Source organism: Panulirus ornatus, chromosome 39 (assembly GCF_036320965.1).
Source record: "Panulirus ornatus isolate Po-2019 chromosome 39, ASM3632096v1, whole genome shotgun sequence".
Classification (NCBI taxonomy): domain Eukaryota; kingdom Metazoa; phylum Arthropoda; class Malacostraca; order Decapoda; family Palinuridae; genus Panulirus; species Panulirus ornatus.
This window is the reverse complement of record NC_092262.1, coordinates 5,130,044-5,150,303: the sequence shown is the minus strand read 5'-3', so window position 1 is coordinate 5,150,303 and position 20,260 is coordinate 5,130,044. Positions and strand designations below refer to the sequence as shown.

The window sequence follows — 20,260 nt, the reverse complement described above, 5'->3', positions numbered from 1 at the left end:
AGAAATGGCCCAACTCCCCCCCATACACATGTATATACATACGTCCACACATGCAAATATACATACCTACACAGCTTTCCATGGTTTACCCCAGACGCTTCACATGCCTTGATTCAATCCACTGACAGCACGTCAACCCCAGTATACCACATCGCTCCAATTCACTCTATTCCTTGCCCTCCTTTCACCCTCCTGCATGTTCAGGCCCCGATCACACAAAATCTTTTTCACTCCATCTTTCCACCTCCAATTTGGTCTCCCTCTTCTCCTCGTTCCCTCCACCTCCGACACATATATCCTCTTGGTCAATCTTTCCTCACTCATTCTCTCCATGTGCCCAAACCACTTCAAAACACCCTCTTCTGCTCTCTCAACCATGCTCTTTTTATTTCCACACATCTCTCTTACCCTTACGTTACTCACTCGATCAAACCACCTCACACCACACATTGTCCTCAAACATCTCATTTCCAGCACATCCATCCTCCTGCACACAACTCTATCCATAGCCCACGCCTCGCAACCATACAACATTGTTGGAACCACTATTCCTTCAAACATACTCATTTTTGCTTTCCGAGATAATGTTCTTGACTTCCACACATTCTTCAAGGCTCCCAGAATTTTCGCCCCCTCCCCCACCCTATGATCCACTTCCGCTTCCATGGTTCCATCCGCTGCCAGATCCACTCCCAGATATCTAAAACACTTCACTTCCTCCAGTTTTTCTCCATTCAAACTCACCTCCCAATTGACTTGACCCTCAACCCTACTGTACCTAATAACCTTGCTCTTATTCACATTTACTCTTAACTTTCTTCTTCCACACACTTTACCAAACTCAGTCACCAGCTTCTGCAGTTTCTCATCATCTATACATGGAAAATCTTAGAAGGTATAATTCCTAACATCCTACTGGCACGACAGGCATGAGAGATGGCAAAATATTACCTCTGTAATCCAAAGGAGCGACATGCACAAAAGGAGAGAAGATTTTAAACATCTAGGTCCAAGACTTTTCAACGCCTTGCCCGCTAACATTAGAAACAGTATGAGGTCCACAGGAGAAAAGTTTGAGTGCATTGGGCAAGTACCTGTGGAGTGTAACAGACCTGTCTGGCTGAGGGGGGCTATATAGATAAAGGCTTATGGGCTGCAGCTTTCAACACCGTGGTCGATCAACAACCAAATCCAACAGCCTGGATCCAGTCCAGGTTGTGGGAGCAAAGGCTCTCAAAGACTTTACAAAGTAATCACCAAGTTTGAGCCATTTCAACACACCCTGGTCAGATCTAATAATCATATTGGGCTTCTTACATTTTCTCTTACACTGTGATTCCTTACCAAATTAATCCCCCTGAAAATAAATATTGTTATGAGGTATTTCATTTTCAACAAATCTATCCTCTTCCGTTCTTTTGCACTTATGGTTCAAGCCCCACACACATACAACACTGTGAGGACTACTATATCTTCAAAAATAACCAGATCAGCTCTGATCTTTCCTTAATGCATCCATGATCTAAGCCATCCTCTCCCACCATATGACTCCCTTCAGCTCCATGGTCACATCCACTGCTACAGCCACTCTAAGGTACTTAAGGCACTCCACTTCCTCTCCATTCAATGACACTTAAAACATCCTGTCTCATCCCCCTGCTGTATATCATTACCTTAATTCATTCACAATTACTCTCAACATTCTCCTTTTGCACACTCCCACACTCTGTCTGCAGCTTCTTGAGTTTATCTCTGCCTAATACCCAGCTATGGACGAAAAAAAAATCAAAACTATAATATTTATGTTTCCTAATATACATTAGTTTTCATTCTGAAATTCCTATCACTCTTCACTCCTCAGTTACAGCACTTCAAAAACATTCTTTATCTATGCAAATACATTTCCCAATATCTTAAAGGCCCCCCACCTCCACTGGAGTCACCCATGAAATAGGTATGAAATTTCCATTATATACTGTTTTTGGGTTATCAAGCTATGAAATAGATATGAAATTTCTGCTATGTACTGTTTTTGGGTTATCATGCTAAAAAGAATGTGTCTAAACACAAAGACACATAGCAACATAATGTTCTGCATAAAATTTGTACCCAGGACATAACAGAAATATTCAAAGCAAGCCATATATAAACAACTACTGTACCAGTTTAACAAATCAGCTGAGGTGTTATGGTTACACATGTGTTTAGCCAAGAAAATCTGAGTGAACAGCATAATTCATGTGCAGATGGGTCAAAAAAAGGGCCACTGAAGCCAACTCATGATACAAAAAAAAAAAAAAAAGTAATGTCCATGACAAGAAACAGATGGCATAGTATGATAAATAATCCCTACAATAATGTGACCTGACCTTCATGCAGTGTTGTGGCAGCGATGGGACCAGGAGATGCAGGAAAGGCTGTGGGACTCTTCTGCATATGACAGGCTTCCTGATTCCCAGTACCTCCCTCTGGTTTCCCAGGACTCCCATGGACTTTTACACGCTTGACGTCTTCATTTATGTGGTCTACATCACTGAAAATATAAAATCCAGAGGACTTAATACTGATGCTTCACAAAGCAGAGCCTCATCACATCACAGTACATGGAACAATGAGTGGAACAATGAGTAGATAAAAATATATAAATCTACCAATTTTTTCACCAACTTTTTCCTAACTGAGGTTATTCAAACTATCTATAAGATTATGGACACTAATCATTGATAGTGTGTGGGGAAAAAAAGCCTAATTTCTACATTATATCAGGTTCATTGGAAATCCTGTGTTTGAAAAACATGAAATGCTGAGATACATATTCATACTGAAATGCGAGAGACAGTGAAAAAGCATGATAATACTTAAATCTTTTTTTTATTCTATTTACATTATTTCATTATACTTAGTTGCTGTTTCCCGTGGTAGCAAAATAGTGCAAGGAAACACACAAAAGAATGGCCCAACCCACCCACATACACATGAATATACATAAATGTCCACACACGCACATATACATACCTAAACATTTCAACGTATACATACACATATATACACATGTACATATCCATGCTTGCTGCCTTCATCCATTCCTGTCACCAACCCACAACACATGAAATGGAACACCCCTCCCCCCACGCGTGCGTGAGGTAGCACTAGGAAAGGACAAAAAGGCCACAATCATTCACACTCAGGCTCTAGCTGTCATGTGTAATGCACTGAAACCACTGCTCTCTTTTCACATCCAGGCCCCACAAAACTTTCCAAGGTTTACCCTAGATGCTTCACATGCCCTGGTTCAATCCAATGACAGCACGTCAACCTCAGTATACCACATCATTTCAATTCACTTTATTCCTTGCACACCTTTCACCCTCCTGTATGTTCAGGCCCCGATCGCTCAAAATCTTTTTCACTCCATTCTTCCACCTCCAATTCGGTCTCCCGCTTCTCGTTCCCTCCACATGACACATATATCCTCTTCGTTAATCTTTCCTAACTCATTCTCTCCATGTGACCAAACAACTTCAATACACCTGCTCTCTCAACCACACCCTTTTTATTACCACACATCTCTCTTACCCTTTCATTACTTACTCGATCAAACCACCTCACACCGCATATTGCCCTTGAAGATTTCAATTCCAACACATCTACCCTCCTCCGTACAACCCTATCTATAGCCCACGCCTTGCAACCATATAACATTGTTGGAACCACTATTCCTTCAAACATACCCATTTCTGCTCAAGATAATGTTTTTTGCCTTCCATACATTCTTCAATACTCCCAGAACCTTCGCCCCTTCCCCCACCGTGACTCACCACACTTCCATGGTTCCATCTGCTGCTAAATCCACTCCCAGATAGCTAAAACACTTCACTTCTTCCAGTTTTTCTCCATTCAAACTCACCTCCCAATTAACTTGTCCCTCAACCCTACTGAACATAATAACATTGCTCTTAATCACATTTACTCTAAGCTTCCTTCTTTCAACAACTTATGCAGTTTCTCACCCGAATCAGCCACTAGTGCTGTATCATCAGTGAACAACAACTGACTCACTTCTCAGGCCCTCTCATCCACAACAGACTGCATACTTGCCCCTTGCATTCACCTCCCTAACAACCCCATCCATAAACAAATCAAACAACCATGGAGACATTACGCACCCCTGCCGCAAACCAACATTCACTGGGAACCAATCACTCCCTACTCTTACACATGCATTACATCTTTGATAAAAAAATTTTCACTGCCTCTAGCAACTCACCTCACACACCATATACTCTAAATACCTTTCACAGAGCATCTCTATCAACTCTATTATATGCCAGACCTATAAATGCTACATATAAATCTCTGTTTTTCTGAGTATTTCTCACATACATTCTTCCAAGCAAACACCTGATCCACACATCCTCTATCAATTCTGAAACCACACTGCTCTTCCCCAGTCTGATGCTCTGTACATGCCTTTACCCTCTCAATCAATCCCCTGCCATTTAATTTCCTAGGAATACTCAACAAACGTATACCTCTGTAATTTGAACACTCACCTTTCTCCCCTTTGCTTTTGTACAATGGCACTATGCATGCACTCTGCCAATCCTCAGGCACTTCACCATGAACCATATATACATTAAACATCCTTACCAACCAGTCAACAACACAGTCACCCGCTTTTACAATAAATTCCGCTGCAATACCGTTCAAACCCGCCGCCTTGCCAGCTTTCATTTTCCGCAAAGCTTTCACTACTACTTCTCTCTTTACCAAGCCATTCTCCGTGACCCTCTCACTTCGCACACCACCTCGACCAAAAAACCATATATCTGCCACTATATCATCAAACACATTCAACAAACCTTCAAAACACTTACTCCATCTCCTCGCTTCACCACTACTTGTTATAACCTCCTCATCAGCCCCCTTCACTGATGTTCCCATTTGTTCTCTTGTCTTATGCACTTTATTTACCTCCATCCTAAACATTTATTATTCTACCTACAATTTAATGATACTACCTCACCCCAACTCTCATTTGCCCTCTTTTTCACCTCTTGCACCTCTCTGTTGACCTCCTGCCTCTTTCTTTTATACATCTCCCAAACATTTGCACTACTTCCCTGCAAAAATCATCCAAACGCCTCTCTCTTCTCTTTCACTAACAATCTTACGTCTTCATCCCACCACTCACTATCCTTCCTAATTTGCCCACCTCCCATCTTTCTCATGCCACAGGCATTTTTTGTGCAAGCCATCACTGCTTCCCTAAATCCATCCCATTCCTCCCCACTCCTCTTATGTCATTTGCTCTCCCCTTTTTTCATTCTGCACTCAATCTCCAAAAAACATAATATAATATATATATATATATATATATATATATATATATATATATATATATATATATATATATATATTTTGCTTTGTCGCTGTCTCCCGCGTTTGCAAGGTAGCGCAAGGAAACAGACGAAAGAAATGGCCCAACCCACCCCCATACACATGTATATACATACGTCCACACATGCAAATATACATACCTACACAGCTTTCCATGGTTTACCCCAGACGCTTCACATGCCCTGATTCAATCCACTGACAGCACGTCAACCCCGGTATACCACATCGATCCAATTCACTCTATTCCTTGCCCGCCTTTCACCCTCCTGCATGTTCAGGCCCCGATCACTAAAAATCTTTTTCACTCCATCTTTCCACCTCCAATCTGGTCTCCCACTTCTCCTTGTTCCCTCCACCTCCGACACATATATCCTTTTGGTCAATCTTTCCTCACTCATTCTCTCCATGTGCCCAAACCATTTCAAAACACCCTCTTCTGCTCTCTCAACCACACTCTTTTTATTTCCACACATCTCTCTTACCCTTACATTACTTACTCGATCAAACCACCTCACACCACACATTGTCCACAAACATCTCATTTCCAGCACATCCATCCTCCTGCACACAACTCTACCCATAGCCCACGCCTCGCAACCATACAACATTGTTGGAACCACTATTCCTTCAAACATACCCATTTTTGCTTTCCGAGATAATGTTCTCAACTTCCAAACATTCTTCAAGGCTCCTAGGATTTTCACCCCCTCCCCCACCCTATGATTCACTTCCGCTTCCATGGTTCCATCCGCTGCCAGATCCACTCCCAGATATCTAAAACACTTTACTTCCTCCAGTTTTTCTCCATTCAAACTTACCTCCCAATTAACTTGACCCTCAACCCTACTGTACCTAATAACCTTGCTCTTATTCACATTTACTCTTAACTTTCTTCTTTCACACACTTTACCAAACTCAGTCACCAGCTTCTGCAGTTTCTCACATGAATCAGCCACCAGCGCTGTATCATCAGCGAACAACAACTGACTCACTTCCCAAGCTCTCTCATCCACAACAGACTTCATACTTGCCCCTCTTTCCAAAACTCTTACATTCACCTCCCTAACAACCCCATCCATAAACAAATTAAACAACCATGGAGACATCACACACCCCTGCCGCAAACCTACATTCACTGAGAACCAATCACTTTCCTCTCTTCCTACACGTACACATGCCTTACATCCTCGATAAAAACTTTTCACTGCTTCTAACAACTTGCCTCCCACACCATATATTCTTAATACCTTCCACAGAGCATCTCTATCAACTCTATCATATGCCTTCTCCAGATCCATAAATGCTACATACAAATCCATTTGCTTTTCTAAGTATTTCTCACATACATTCTTCAAAGCAAACACCTGATCCACACATCCTCGAACACTTCTGAAACCACACTGCTCTTCCCCAATCTGATGCTCTGTACACGCCTTCACCCTCTCAATCAATACCCTCCCATATAATTTACCAGGAATACTCAACAAACTTATACCTCTGTAATTTGAGCACTCACTCTTATCCCCTTTGCCTTTGTACAATGGCACTATGCACGCATTCCGCCAATCCTTAGGCACCTCACCATGAGTCATACATACATTAAATAACCTTACCAATCAGTCAACAATACAGTCACCCCCTTTTTTAATAGATTCCACTGCAATACCATCCAAACCTGCTGCCTTGCTGGCTTTCATCTTCCGCAAAGCTTTTACTACCTCTTCTCTGTTCACCAAATCATTTTCCCTAACCCTCTCACTTTGCACACCACCTCGACCAAAACACCCTATATCTGCCACTCTATCATCAAACACATTCAACAAACCTTCAAAATACTCACTCCATCTCCTTCTCACATCACCACTACTTGTTATCACCTCCCCATTAGTGCCCTTCACTGAAGTTCCCATTTGCTCCCTTGTCTTACACACTTTATTTACCTCATTCCAGAACATCTTTTTATTCTCCCTAAAATTTAATGATACTCTCTCACCCCAACTCTCATTTGCCCTCTTTTTCACCTCTTGCACCTCTCTCTTGACCTCCTGTCTCTTTCTTTTATACATCTCCCACTCAATTGCATTTTTTCCCTGCAAAAATCGTCCAAATGCCTCTCTCTTCTCTTTCACTAATAATCTTACTTCTTCATCCCACCACTCACTACCCTTTCTAATCAACCCACCTCCCACGCTTCTCATGCCACAAGCATCTTTTGCGCAATCCATCACTGATTCCCTAAATACATCCCATTCCTCTCCCACTCCCCTTACTTCCATTGTTCTCACCTTTTTCCATTCTGTACTCAGTCTCTCCTGGTACTTCCTCACACAAGTCTCCTTCCCAAGCTCACTTACTCTCACCACCCTCTTCACCCCAACATTCACTTTTCTTTTCTGAAAACCCATACAAATCTTCACCTTAGCCTCCACAAGTTAATGATCAGACATCCCTCCAGTTGCACCTCTCAGCACATTAACATCCAAAAGTCTCTCTTTCGCACGCCTGTCAATTAACACGTAATCCAATAACGCTCTCTGGCCATCTCTCCTACTTACATACGTATACTTATGTATATCTCGCTTTTTAAACCAGGTATTCCTGATCACCAGTCCTTTTTCAGCACATAAATCTACAAGCTCTTCACCTTTTCCATTTACAACACTGAACACTCCATGTATACCAATTATTCCCTCAACTGCCACATTACTCACCTTTGCATTCAAATCACCCATCACTATAACCCGGTCTTGTGCATCAAAACCACTAACACACTCATTCAGCTGCTCCCAAAACACTTGCCTCTCATGATCTTTCTTCTCATGCCCAGGTGCATCTGCACCAATAATCACCCATCTCTTTCCATCAACTTTCAGTTTTACCCATATCAATCGAGAATTTACTTTCTTACATTTTATCACATACTCCCACAACTCCTGTTTCAGGAATACTGCTACTCCTTCCCTTGCTCTTGTCCTCTCACTAACCCCTGACTTTACTCCCAAGACATTCCCAAACCACTCTTCCCATTTACCCTTGAGCTTCATTTCACTCAGAGCCAAAACATCCAGGTTCCTTTCCTCAAACATACTACCTATCTCTCCTTTTTTCACATCTTGGTTACATCCACACACATTTAGACACCCCAATCTGAGTCTACGAGGAGGATAAGCACTCCTCGCGTGACTCCTTCTGTTTCCCATTTTTTAGAAAGTTAAAATACAAGGAGGGGAGGATTTCTGGCCCCCCGCTCCCGTCCCCTCTAGTCACCTTCTACGACACGTGAGGAATGCGTGGGAAGTATTCTTTCACCCCTATCCCCAGGGATATATATATATATTGTGGCAGGGGTGTGTGATGTCTCCATGGTTGTCTAATTTGTTTATGGAAGGGGTTGTTAGGGAGGTGAATGCAAGAGTTTTGGAAAGAGGGGCAAGTATGAAGTCTGTTGGGGATGAGAGAGCTTGGGAAGTGAGTCAGTTGTTGTTCGCTGATGATACAGCGCTGGTGGCTGATTCATGTGAGAAATTGCAGCAGCTGGTGACTGAGTTTGGTAAAGTGTGTGAAAGAAGAAAGTTAAGAGTAAATGTGAATAAGAGCAAGGTTATTAGGTACAGTAGGGTTGAGGGTCAAGTCAATTGGGAGGTAAGTTTGAATGGAGAAAAACTGGAGGAATTGAAGTGTTTTAGATATCTGGGAGTGGATCTGGCAGCGGATGGAACCATGGAAGTGGAAGTGAATCATAGGGTGGGGGAGGGGATGAAAATCCTGGGAGCCTTGAAGAATGTGTGGAAGTCGAGAACATCATCTCGGAAAGCAAAAATGGGTATGTTTGAAGGAATAGTGGTTCCAACAATGTTGTATGGCTGCGAGGCATGGGCTATGGATAGAGTTGTGCGCAGGAGGGTGGATGTGCTGGAAATGAGATGTTTGAGGACTATGTGTGGTGTGAGGTGGTTTGATCGAGTAAGTAATGTAAGGGTAAGAGAGATGTGTGGAAATAAAAAGAGCGTGGTTGGGAGAGCAGAAGAAGGTGTTTTGAAATGGTTTGGGCACATGGAGAGAATGAGTGAGGAGAGATTGACCAAGAGGATATATGTGTCGGAGGTGGAGGGAACGAGGAGAAGTGGGAGACCAAATTGGAGGTGGAAAGATGGAGTGAAAAAGATTTTTAGTGATCGGGGCCTGAACATGCAGGAGGGTGAAAGGAGGGCAAGGAATAGAGTGAATTGGATCGATGTGGTATACCGGGGTTGACGTGCTGTCAGTGGATTGAATCAGGGCATGTGAAGCGTCTGGGGTAAACCATGGAAAGTTGTGTGGGGCCTGGATGTGGAAAGGGAGCTGTGGTTTCGGGCATTATTGCATGACAGCTAGAGACTGAGCGTGAACGAATGGGGCCTTTGTTGTCTTTTCCTAGTGCTACCTCGCACACATGAGGGGGGAGGGGGATGGTATTCCATGTGTGGCGAGGTGGCGGTGGGAATGAATAAAGGCAGACAGTGTGAATTGTGTGCATGGGTATATATGTATGTGTCTGTGTGTGTATATATATGTGTACATTGAGATGTATAGGTATGTATATTTGCATGTGTGGACGTGTATGTATATACACTGTGTATAGGGGTGGGTTGGGCCATTTTCTTTCGTCTGTTTCCTTGCGCTACCTCGCAAACGCGGGAGATAGCGACAAAGCAAAATAAATAAATAAATAGAATAAAAATATTATCCCTGGGGATAGGGGAGAAAGAATACTTCCCACGTATTCCCTGCATGTCGTAGAAGGCGACTAAAAGGGAAGGGAGCGTGGGGCTGGAAATCCTCCCCTCTCGTTTTTAGTTTTCCTAATGAAGGAACAGAGGAGGGGGCCAAGTGAGGATATTCCCTCAAGGGCTCAGTCCTCTGTTCTTAACGCTACCTTGCTGACGTGGGAAATGGCGAATAGTATGAAAAATAAAAAATATATATATATATATATATATATATATATATATATATATATATATATATATATATATATATATATATATATATATTCATTTTGCTTAGTCGCTGTCTCCCACGTTTGCGAGGTAGCGCAAGGAAACAGACGAAAGAAATGGCCCAACCCACCCCCATGCACATGTATATACATACACGTCCACACACGCAAATATACATACCCGGTATACCACATCGATCCAATTCACTCTATTCCTTGCCCGCCTTTCACCCTCCTGCATGTTCAGGCCCCGATCACTCAAAATCTTTTTCACTCCATCTTTCCACCTCCAATTTGGTCTCCCACTTCTGGGAGTCTTGAAGAATGTGTGGAAGTCGAGAACATTATCTCGGAAAGCAAAAATGGGTATGTTTGAAGGAATAGTGGTTCCAACAATGTTGTATGGTTGCGAGGCATGGGCTATGGATAGATTTGTGCGCAGGAGGGTGGATGTGCTGGAAATGAGATGTTTGAGGACAATATGTGGTGTGAGGTGGTTTGATCGAGTAAGTAATAAAAGGGTAAGAGAGATGTGTGGTAATAAAAAGAGTGTGGTTCAGAAAGCAGAAGAGGGTGTTTTGAAATGGTTTGGTCACATGGAGAGAATGAGTGAGGAAAGATTGACCAAGAGGATATATGTGTCAGAGGTGGAGGGAACGAGGAGAAGTGGGAGACCAAATTGGAGGTGGAAAGATGGAGTGAAAAAGATTTTGAGTGATCGTGGCCTGAACATGCAGGAGGGTGAAAGGCGTGCAAGGAATAGAGTGAATTGGAACGAAGTGGTATACCGGGGTCGATGTGCTGTCAATGGATTGAACCAGGGCATGTGAAGCATCTGGTGTAAACCATGGAAAGTTCTGTGGGGCCTGGATGTGGAATGGGAGCTGTGGTTTCTGGCATTATTACATGACAGCTAGAGACTGCGTGTGAACGACTGGGGCCTTTGTTGTCTTTTCCTAGTGCTACCCCGCACACCTGAGGGGGGAGGGTGTTGTTATTCCATGTGTGGCGGGGTGGCGATGGGAATGAATAAAGGCAGACTTGTACATGGGTATGCACATGGGTATATATGTATATGTCTGTGTGGGTATATATATGTATACGTTGAGATGTATAGGTATGTATATTTGTGGGTGTGGACATGTATATACATGTGTATGTGGGTGGGTTGGGCCATTCTTTTGTCTGTTTCCTTGCCCTACCTCGCTAACGCGGGAGACAGCGACAAAGCAAAATATATAAATAATATAATATACATATATATATGTGTGGCGGGGTGGCGATGGGAATAAATAAAGGCAGACAGTATGAATTGTGTACATGTGTATATATGTATATGTCTGTGTGCGTATATATATATATATGTGTACATTGAGATGTATAGGTATGTATATTTGCGTGTGTGGACGTGTATGTATATACATGTGTATGTGGGTGGGTTGGGCCATTCTTTCGTCTGTTTCCTTGCCCTACCTCGTTAATGTGGGAGACAGCGACAAAGCAAAATAAATAAATAAATAAATATATATATATATATATATATATATATATATATATATATATATATATATATATATATATACTAGCCTTGCAAGAGATCATTCGATATTCAATGCAACCATAAACTCAACTATGAATAGCTGAAATTATCAATATCAATGTGTCATATTACCTCTTTCCAAAAGAGTAACAACTATGATTGTAAACTGCTCATTCAACCTAACCTAACCTAGCTTCATCACTAAGTGATTTCATTCTGTAATCCATGTAGGGTTTAGGTTTATCACAAAAAATGTAAGTTAATTACAACAGAAGTTGGTAAAAAAATCAACAGAAGCTATGAAAGCCATACCTACCTTCCTCTAGAACAGATGTTTAATAGAAATATTCCAATAGTAAACTGGTATGATGTTGCAAATCACATGCATGTTGGGAGGTTGGGCATGACATGAATGGCTACTCAGTCTGGCATGTTCCTTGAAATTTGGTATATTTTGACTAAAATATCAAGCATTATGATAATTATCAACTGCTAAGAAGGGTAGGTGAGCTTCTGAATGGTTCAGTTGAGTTTTTACAAGCGTTTCATGTAAATTCACATCATATTTTTCCCTGGTAATTATAACCCAAACTGCTTTGAATCACACTTCACAACTCAGCCTATTTGCTACACAGTACACTTGCATAACAACACACAACTATGTTCTGATACTTGGATAAAGTTGTAACTTACCCCATAATAACCAGCCAAACCTTTCTAAATACAACATAGTTTATGAAGAAGTTAAATAGGAATGAAATAAAAGGGTTAACTAAATATCTACCATGGCCAAACCTACCTGCAAGGTAACAGGAGTCCTTAATACTGACCTTCATCAAAATTTGCCTGGGGTCTTTCCTGACCTTCTTGCAAGGTATTATTTGATCTTTATATTAATAATTTCAGAAAACTTGATACCTTTGTTAACCGGAGTCCTTGATATAAGGATATCACCTAATAACAACTTAAAATAATCTTGAAGTCCTTTACCCCGCTGCCTACTTTGGTTATCAATGTATACATAAGAAAAACAAAACTATCCCTATAATAAAGAGTAATAAGACCATATGACAGGTCTTCATTCTAGGACAAGTTGTCAGCCATGTTGTATGTAGCCATCTATGGAAATAACCCTAAATAATAACGAAATACAAGACCAACCCACTCCTGGACCTTATGATATCATTCAAAGATCACCATCATATCAGAATCCCATCTACAAAATGAATAAACATACTTGACTAGTAAATAAATAGCCTCGAGAATTAAGTTTCAAACTCGACCTTAAACAAAGATGGCGGGGCAGAGTTGATCAACTTTTTGCTGCTTTTACCTGGAATGGTTGATGTTCTCGGTGTTTTCTTTGGTGCTGAGAGTCCTTTTGCGTTTGACCATCTTATGTGGGACACAGGCTCCTACATCTTTGGACAACTAGGCTAGACAACTGGGTCAATCTTGTCTCATAAGTTCCACCGTAGTCTTCTTCCTCGGTCATTCGCCCCTCAGCGTCCTTTGATTTTAACCCGTTATTTCCATAAACACATATTATCACTAATTATCAACACTAAGATCAGTTTTACTGTAGTCATTCCTTCATTTATTCTGTGCATTTAGCTGCATCAAAATATAAAAACAATCGTTCAAACGACTGAGAAGTACAGGATGGCGAGAATCCTTGTCAACAACAAGGCGGCCACTACACTTAGGTCCTTCTGACATGGAAAACTACATTCATAAACATAACCTTATTTCTTATATATATATATATATATATATATATATATATATATATATATATATATATATATATATATATATATATATATATATATTATATATATATATATATATATATATATATATATATATATATATATATATATATATATATATATATATATATATATATATATATATATATATATCTGTGTGTGTGAGTCTGTGTGTGTGTGTGTCTATTGGAATGACAAGTCTGCATTGTTAGTGATATGAATTAAGACAATATTCCATATAATGACCATAAAGATTGGGCAGTTTGTATGAATATATCATGTGTTGGTTATTTACTGAGGTCCGGGCAGTGCCAGCCATGTGAACCCTCCTCACTCTCCATTTAAGCAAACCTAAGCAGTTAGGTAGTTACATTGACTGTGCCTCATCTCTCTCTCTCTCTCTCTCTCTCTCTCTCTCTCTCTCTCTCTCTCTCTCTCTCTCTCTCTCTCTCTCTCTCTCTCTCTCATAACGAAACCTTAGCTTGTGTTGCTTACATCAGCTATGATCTCTACTTTAGCTTTACGTTAGCTATATCAGCTAGGACTTCTCATTCCTCTCTCACACACACACTCTTCCTCCTAACCAATAGTTAGTTACTACAGCTCTCTCTCTCTCTCTCTCTCTCTCTCTCTCTCTCTCTCTCTCTCTCTCTCTCTCTCTCTCTCTCTCTCTCTCTCTCTCTCATCCTTACTTATAACCCAGTCTTTCCTGATGATATTTCCTTCCCAGCTAACTAACTTCTCTTCATCTAGCCTTAGTTAGCATTCTATCAGTTACATTAGCTCTGATAGGTTTACATTGATCAAAGAACAATAAGATTGATAACTCTTATTGTTCTTTCATAAATGTAAATCCATCAGATGTTGAGAAGTAGTTTCTCTCTACTTATAGATAATTCAGACACAACTCGAAAGATTTACTCTTGTTGAAATTTAAAACATTAGTAATTTCCTAATCACTGCAAGATGATCAAAGGAGATTGGATTAATTACCTAGTATGGCAAGTTACTTTAAGCTATCATTGTTTCAGGATGTATGTATCTACACATGAATTAAGTGAACCCATTATTTTTTGTGCATCTCGGAGAGTCAATATACAAAACCCTCACCAAGGAATATATATCAGCAGCCTCACGGCAATGTGTCACATTTGTATGACACTAAAACGATCTTGATCATATTTTGTCCTTAGTAATTATTTGTATCATATCACTTAATGTGATGTAATGCAGATTGCAGATTACGAGATCACGCATGTATCATACAACAAAGCAGAATACATAAAATGATTCTTGATAAACGATACTTTCTATAGGTTTTCAGCAGACACCCCACATGCATTAGTAAACCTGTTTTTTTTTTTAATAACAACAGTTTTGTGAAGAATTATAGTCCAAAGTGTCTCTGTGCAATCCCTTATGACAATCAATAATTCTCTTTTCATTTCATTTTCATGTATCATTTTCAGTCGAAAATAATTCAAAAACCATTGCGAAACGCATATTGTTAAGACAATGTACTATATCGATAATAGATTTAAAATTTCCTCGTGTAGTGAATAGTACTCTTAGTTGAGCTGAACAATTTGGTGTGCTCAGTTGTTTGTGTGTTCCCAGCTTGTTTGCTCACTCGTTCCTGGCGTTCTTTCTCTGCGTTCTTTCCCTAAATGGTCGTGAGCATGTCCAAGTGCCTGGTGCGTTCACTCCTTCCTGACACTGGCTATGTACTACTGGTTTGTGCACTCATTCCCAGCTGGCACTGATTGTGTGCTACTGGCTGGTGCGTTCACTCCCAGCTGGACTGATGTTGTCCTATTTGTGGTCTCCCTGAAATCGTCTCAGAGACAGTAATTAAAATGGACCACTACGACAGTTTTGTGAAAGGCTGGAAACGTTCGAACTTTTGAACAAAGCTGGAAAGATATATATAACCTCTCTGAAATACCGAAAGATGATGTTAAACTCAAATCATCACATTGTTCAGAACTTCTAATAAGAAATAATAGTTAAATACAAAACAACAGGTAGAATATTTGCTTGAATCTCTTCCATGTCAGATCCCGTTGGAGACATTGCTTACAGCGTGAGTGTTAAGATGAATCCCTGTGGTTTGTTAAGTACGACGAGGAAGAATGACCAGTCCTGATGTCCAAGCTTTCAGCTTAAACAACGATAGGAATGAGCAATTCTCCGTAGTTTAGTGGTTACTGTTACTATGAGGGGTGGGAGTCGAGTGGGTTCTAATCCTGCTTGCGTTGTGAGATGGTTGTGATTAACGCATTGAGTCGGCCGTTTCTTCGTAGTCACCATTCAAAAGAATGTAATTCTCTCCAGCGAGACTTCAGACCTTCACAGATCTCAAATATTAACAATTCTCTTGCAAGTATAGAAAAAACCCTACGGGTCTTTCTACCACTATTTCAACTTACCCAGACGACTTTCTGCACGGCAAGGCATATCTGTATTGACCCCCTGGACAGTGTGATCACCGTATGTAAGTTGAGGGCAAAGGAAGTTTTACACTCCTCTTATCTTTCGTGGTTATCTGGTATCTATATTGTGTCTTCACCTTCTGTGATAGCACCCTAGCTGATACCAGAGCACGCCCAGTACTGCAGTCTTGGTACGTGAGCGAGGTATTGTCTGCCTACGAGAAAGAAACAGAGAAATTCAGAATGATTAAATACGCATTTTTATGGAACATTGTCACACATCTAGGCTTTAAATAGCTGATGTCAGGGGTCGTCCAGGTCATCTACTCTTGCGGTCTGATGTTTTGTGCAGGTCATCACGCACATCTTGAGAGTGGTGTGTAAGCACTGAAGATAAGATTCGAGTGTGGGAGAAAGTGGAGGCTGATGCTGTATTCAAAATAAGATCCAAGTAAGAGACAAAGGCATATGTGTGTGGCTGGTGATGGGGCGGATGGAGACAGTGGCTGAAGGACGTGTTTAGGATGTTTATTACACGCATGGCGGCGGGACCATCATACCAAGTGGAACATTCTATTGTGGGTCGTTGACCCCACCACTCTGCATCCGTCTGTATCACACTACACCACTCTGCACCACGTCACTCCACTATACTAACTGATACATCACAAATCCCTGCACAGCATTATATATTGCCACGTAACACCACATTCCACAACCCCACACAGCACCATAACATTCCACAACACCACAACACATGCCACAACTCCTCACAGCACCAAAACACATTCTAAAACATCATTCGTGAGAGGACTGTCCCTAACCTCCACACACCACCCACCTTCCGTCGTCTCAATCATGCTGCAGCAAGAGAAAACTCACCATCTACAAGCTTCTCCCGTTCTAGATACTTTCTAACACCCGTTCATATTCCTCTCCGGCATACCACTCAGTAGTCCTGCAGGTCCTCGCCTGGCTACCCTCGCCTACTGCTGATGACAGTGGATGTGTAGGTGTGGAGGAGGAACTGCCAGCCCGTATGGCTCAATGATCTTTTCATAGCCGTTCCAACCTCTGGTAGGCGCAGCACAAGGGTTCGTGACGTTACCCGAAGCATCCTTGTACCATCCTAGTGGAGGGAAGGAAGACCACAGTTGCTGTTAACCGCCTGGCTCCTCATGACAAGGGTAATCAGAAGGTGTGACGGTGTGTCGGGCCGAGAACACGTCAGTCGGAGAGAACTCTGCCACCTTCTCCACCCGAACCCCTTCTTGCTCTCCATCCGTGGAGTGAGTACATCAAGCCAAAAGGGCTGTGCTGACCAAAGAGACAACTGCAACATTAACAGCATCCAAGGATTTGCAAAACTAATACCATTATCATAATGAAATGATCAGCCACCAATGTTCTCATGCATTACTGATAGCGAAGGTCTGGATGTCTCAGTGCATGAGAGAAACTCTGTATTCTAGCAACCCAGAGCATTATCCAGGCAAAGAACTTGACAATACCATAGTTTACTACGCACTTACTACCGTGCTGGACTAACTTTACGACTGCACAGAGATGAAGAGGTCTTCCCTCCTCTCAAAAGTGAATATAACAAAGTTGCAAGCCACACAAACTATCAGTGTATTCAGATCAATCACTAGATGCCCAGAGCCCACAAACATTCGACACCTACACAATGAAATAAAAGAGCCTCCCAGTACAGTCTAACCCCAACATGCTCGCCATTCAGACCCATGTAACAGCACGAGACCCCTGCCATAACCAACTCCCAAGTAAATGATAAAAACCTTTCCCCTGCCTCACACTGCAACAACGTCTATTCACAGACCCGACCGTCCCCTACTAATTTATTGACAAAACAATAATACTCACTGAAGCAACTGGACACGGATTTAACAACCGACATCCCACTTTAGCCCATCAGGCATACATGTATTCATAAAAAACCACACTCCCAAACAAACAAGGATCACACTTTCCCGTCTACGTTTTGGACCTCACCCATCCTTACAACTATGCATACACCGTGTCAAACACCCATGACGAAGCTGGCGCGGATCATAAACCATTCATTTGTGGTGAAACTTTCCCATGAACAACTTGACAGGGATACTTTGTGTCCTAGGTTATGGCAGCAGTTTTGTTTAGCAATGACAATACCATTAAGAATACCTTAATCAGAAACTCGCCAGAAAATTCTGTTAGTTGTGTTTACAGAATACCCTGTAAAAGTTGCAATATGTTTATATTGGGCAGACTGGTAATGATCTCTGTGTTAGACTTAAGCAACACAAATATTGTAAAAGGACAGATAGAATTCATATTTACACTGTGGTGCAAGGAAACAGACGAAAGAATGGCCCAACCCACCCACATGCACATGTATGTACATAAACGCCCACACACGCACATATACATGCCTATACATTTCAACGTATACATACACAGACATATATATATATATATATATATATATATATATATATATATATATATATATATATATATATATATATATATATATATATATATTTTTTTTTTTTTTTTTTTTTTTTTTTTTTCATACTATTCGCTATTTCCCGCGATAGCGAGGTAGCGTTAAGAACAGAGGACTGTGCCTTTGAGGGAATATCCTCACCTGGACCTCTCCTCTGTTCCTTCTTTTGGGAAAAAAAAAAAAAAAAAACGAGAGGGGAGGATTTCCAGCCCCCCGCTCCCTTCCCTTTTAGTCGCCTTCTACGACACGCAGGGGAGAAAGAATACTTCCCACGTATTCCCTGCGTGTCGTAGAAGGCGACTAAAAGGGGAGGAAGCGTGGGGCTGGAAATCCTCCCCCCTCTTTTTTTTTTTTTTAATTTTCCAAAGGAAGGAACAGAGAAGGGGGCCAGGTGAGGACATTCCCTCAAAGGCCCAGTCCTCTGTTCTTAATGCTACCTCGCTAACGCGGGAAATGGCAAATAGTTTGAAAGAAAAAAGATATATATATATATATATATATATATATATATATATATATATATATATATATATATATATATATATATATATATATTTTTTTTTTTTTTTTTTTTCTTTGTCGCTGTCTCCCGCGTTTGCGAGGTAGCGCAAGGAAACAGACGAAAGAAATGGCCCAACCCACCCCCATACACATGTACATACACGCGTCCACACACGCAAATATACATACCTACACAGCTTTCCATGGTTTACCCCAGACGCTTCACATGCCTTGATTCAATCCACTGACAGCACGTCAACCCCGGTATACCACATCGCTCCAATTCACTCTATTCCTTGCCCTCCTTTCACCCTCCTGCATGTTCAGGCCCCGATCACACAAAATCTTTTTCACTCCATCTTTCCACCTCCAATTTGGTCTCCCTCTTCTCCTCGTTCCCTCCACCTCCGACACATATATCCTCTTGGTCAATCTTTCCTCACACATTCTCTCCGTGTGCCCAAACCATTTCAAAACACCCTCTTCTGCTCTCTCAACCACGCTCTTTTTATTTCCACACATCTCTCTTACCCTTACGTTACTTACTCGATCAAACCACCTCACACCACACATTGTCCTCAAACATCTCATTTCCAGCACATCCATCCTCCTGCGCACAACTCTATCCATAGCCCACGCCTCGCAACCATATAACATTGTTGGACCCACTATTGCTTCAAACATACTCAATTATGCTCTCCAAGATAATGTTCTTGCCTTCCACACATTATTCAACACTCCCAGAACTTTAGCCCCCTTCCTCACCCTATGATTCACTTCCGCTTCCATGGTTCCATCCGCTGCGAAATCCACTCCCAGATATCTAAAACACTTCACTTCCTCCAGTTTTTCTCTATTTAAACATACCTCCCAATTGACTTGTCCTTCAACCCTACTGTACCTAATATCCTTGCTCTTATTCACATTTACTCTCAGCTTTCTTCTTTCACACACTTTACCAGTGCTTGTGATCTGTGTCTTTCTTAGAAAATAATGTGAAAGTCTGTTACTCAAGAGTTTGTACAATAACTAACAAGTAGATTTATCAGTCTTCCTGTCTTGCTTCTTGTCCCACAGTTTCTGATAAGACAGGAAGATTGTGGATTAACATTGCCACACAGGACAGCT

The 20,260-nt window shown here is 41.3% G+C and overlaps 1 protein-coding gene across 1 annotated transcript in view; it reads right to left on the bottom strand.

Moving 5' to 3' along the window:
* Window positions 1-13,615, bottom strand: part of crm (cramped chromatin regulator) — a 64,474-nt gene extending 50,859 nt beyond the window's left edge. Inside the window, exons 1-2 of the mRNA XM_071684826.1 lie at window positions 13,252-13,615; window positions 2,370-2,533 (exon numbers count right to left, since the gene is read on the bottom strand). Coding sequence (XP_071540927.1) covers window positions 2,370-2,533; window positions 13,252-13,313 — 226 coding nt within the window. The 5' untranslated portion in view covers window positions 13,314-13,615. The remainder of the gene's footprint in view (window positions 1-2,369; window positions 2,534-13,251) is intronic.
* Window positions 13,616-20,260: the final 6,645 nt, after the last annotated feature.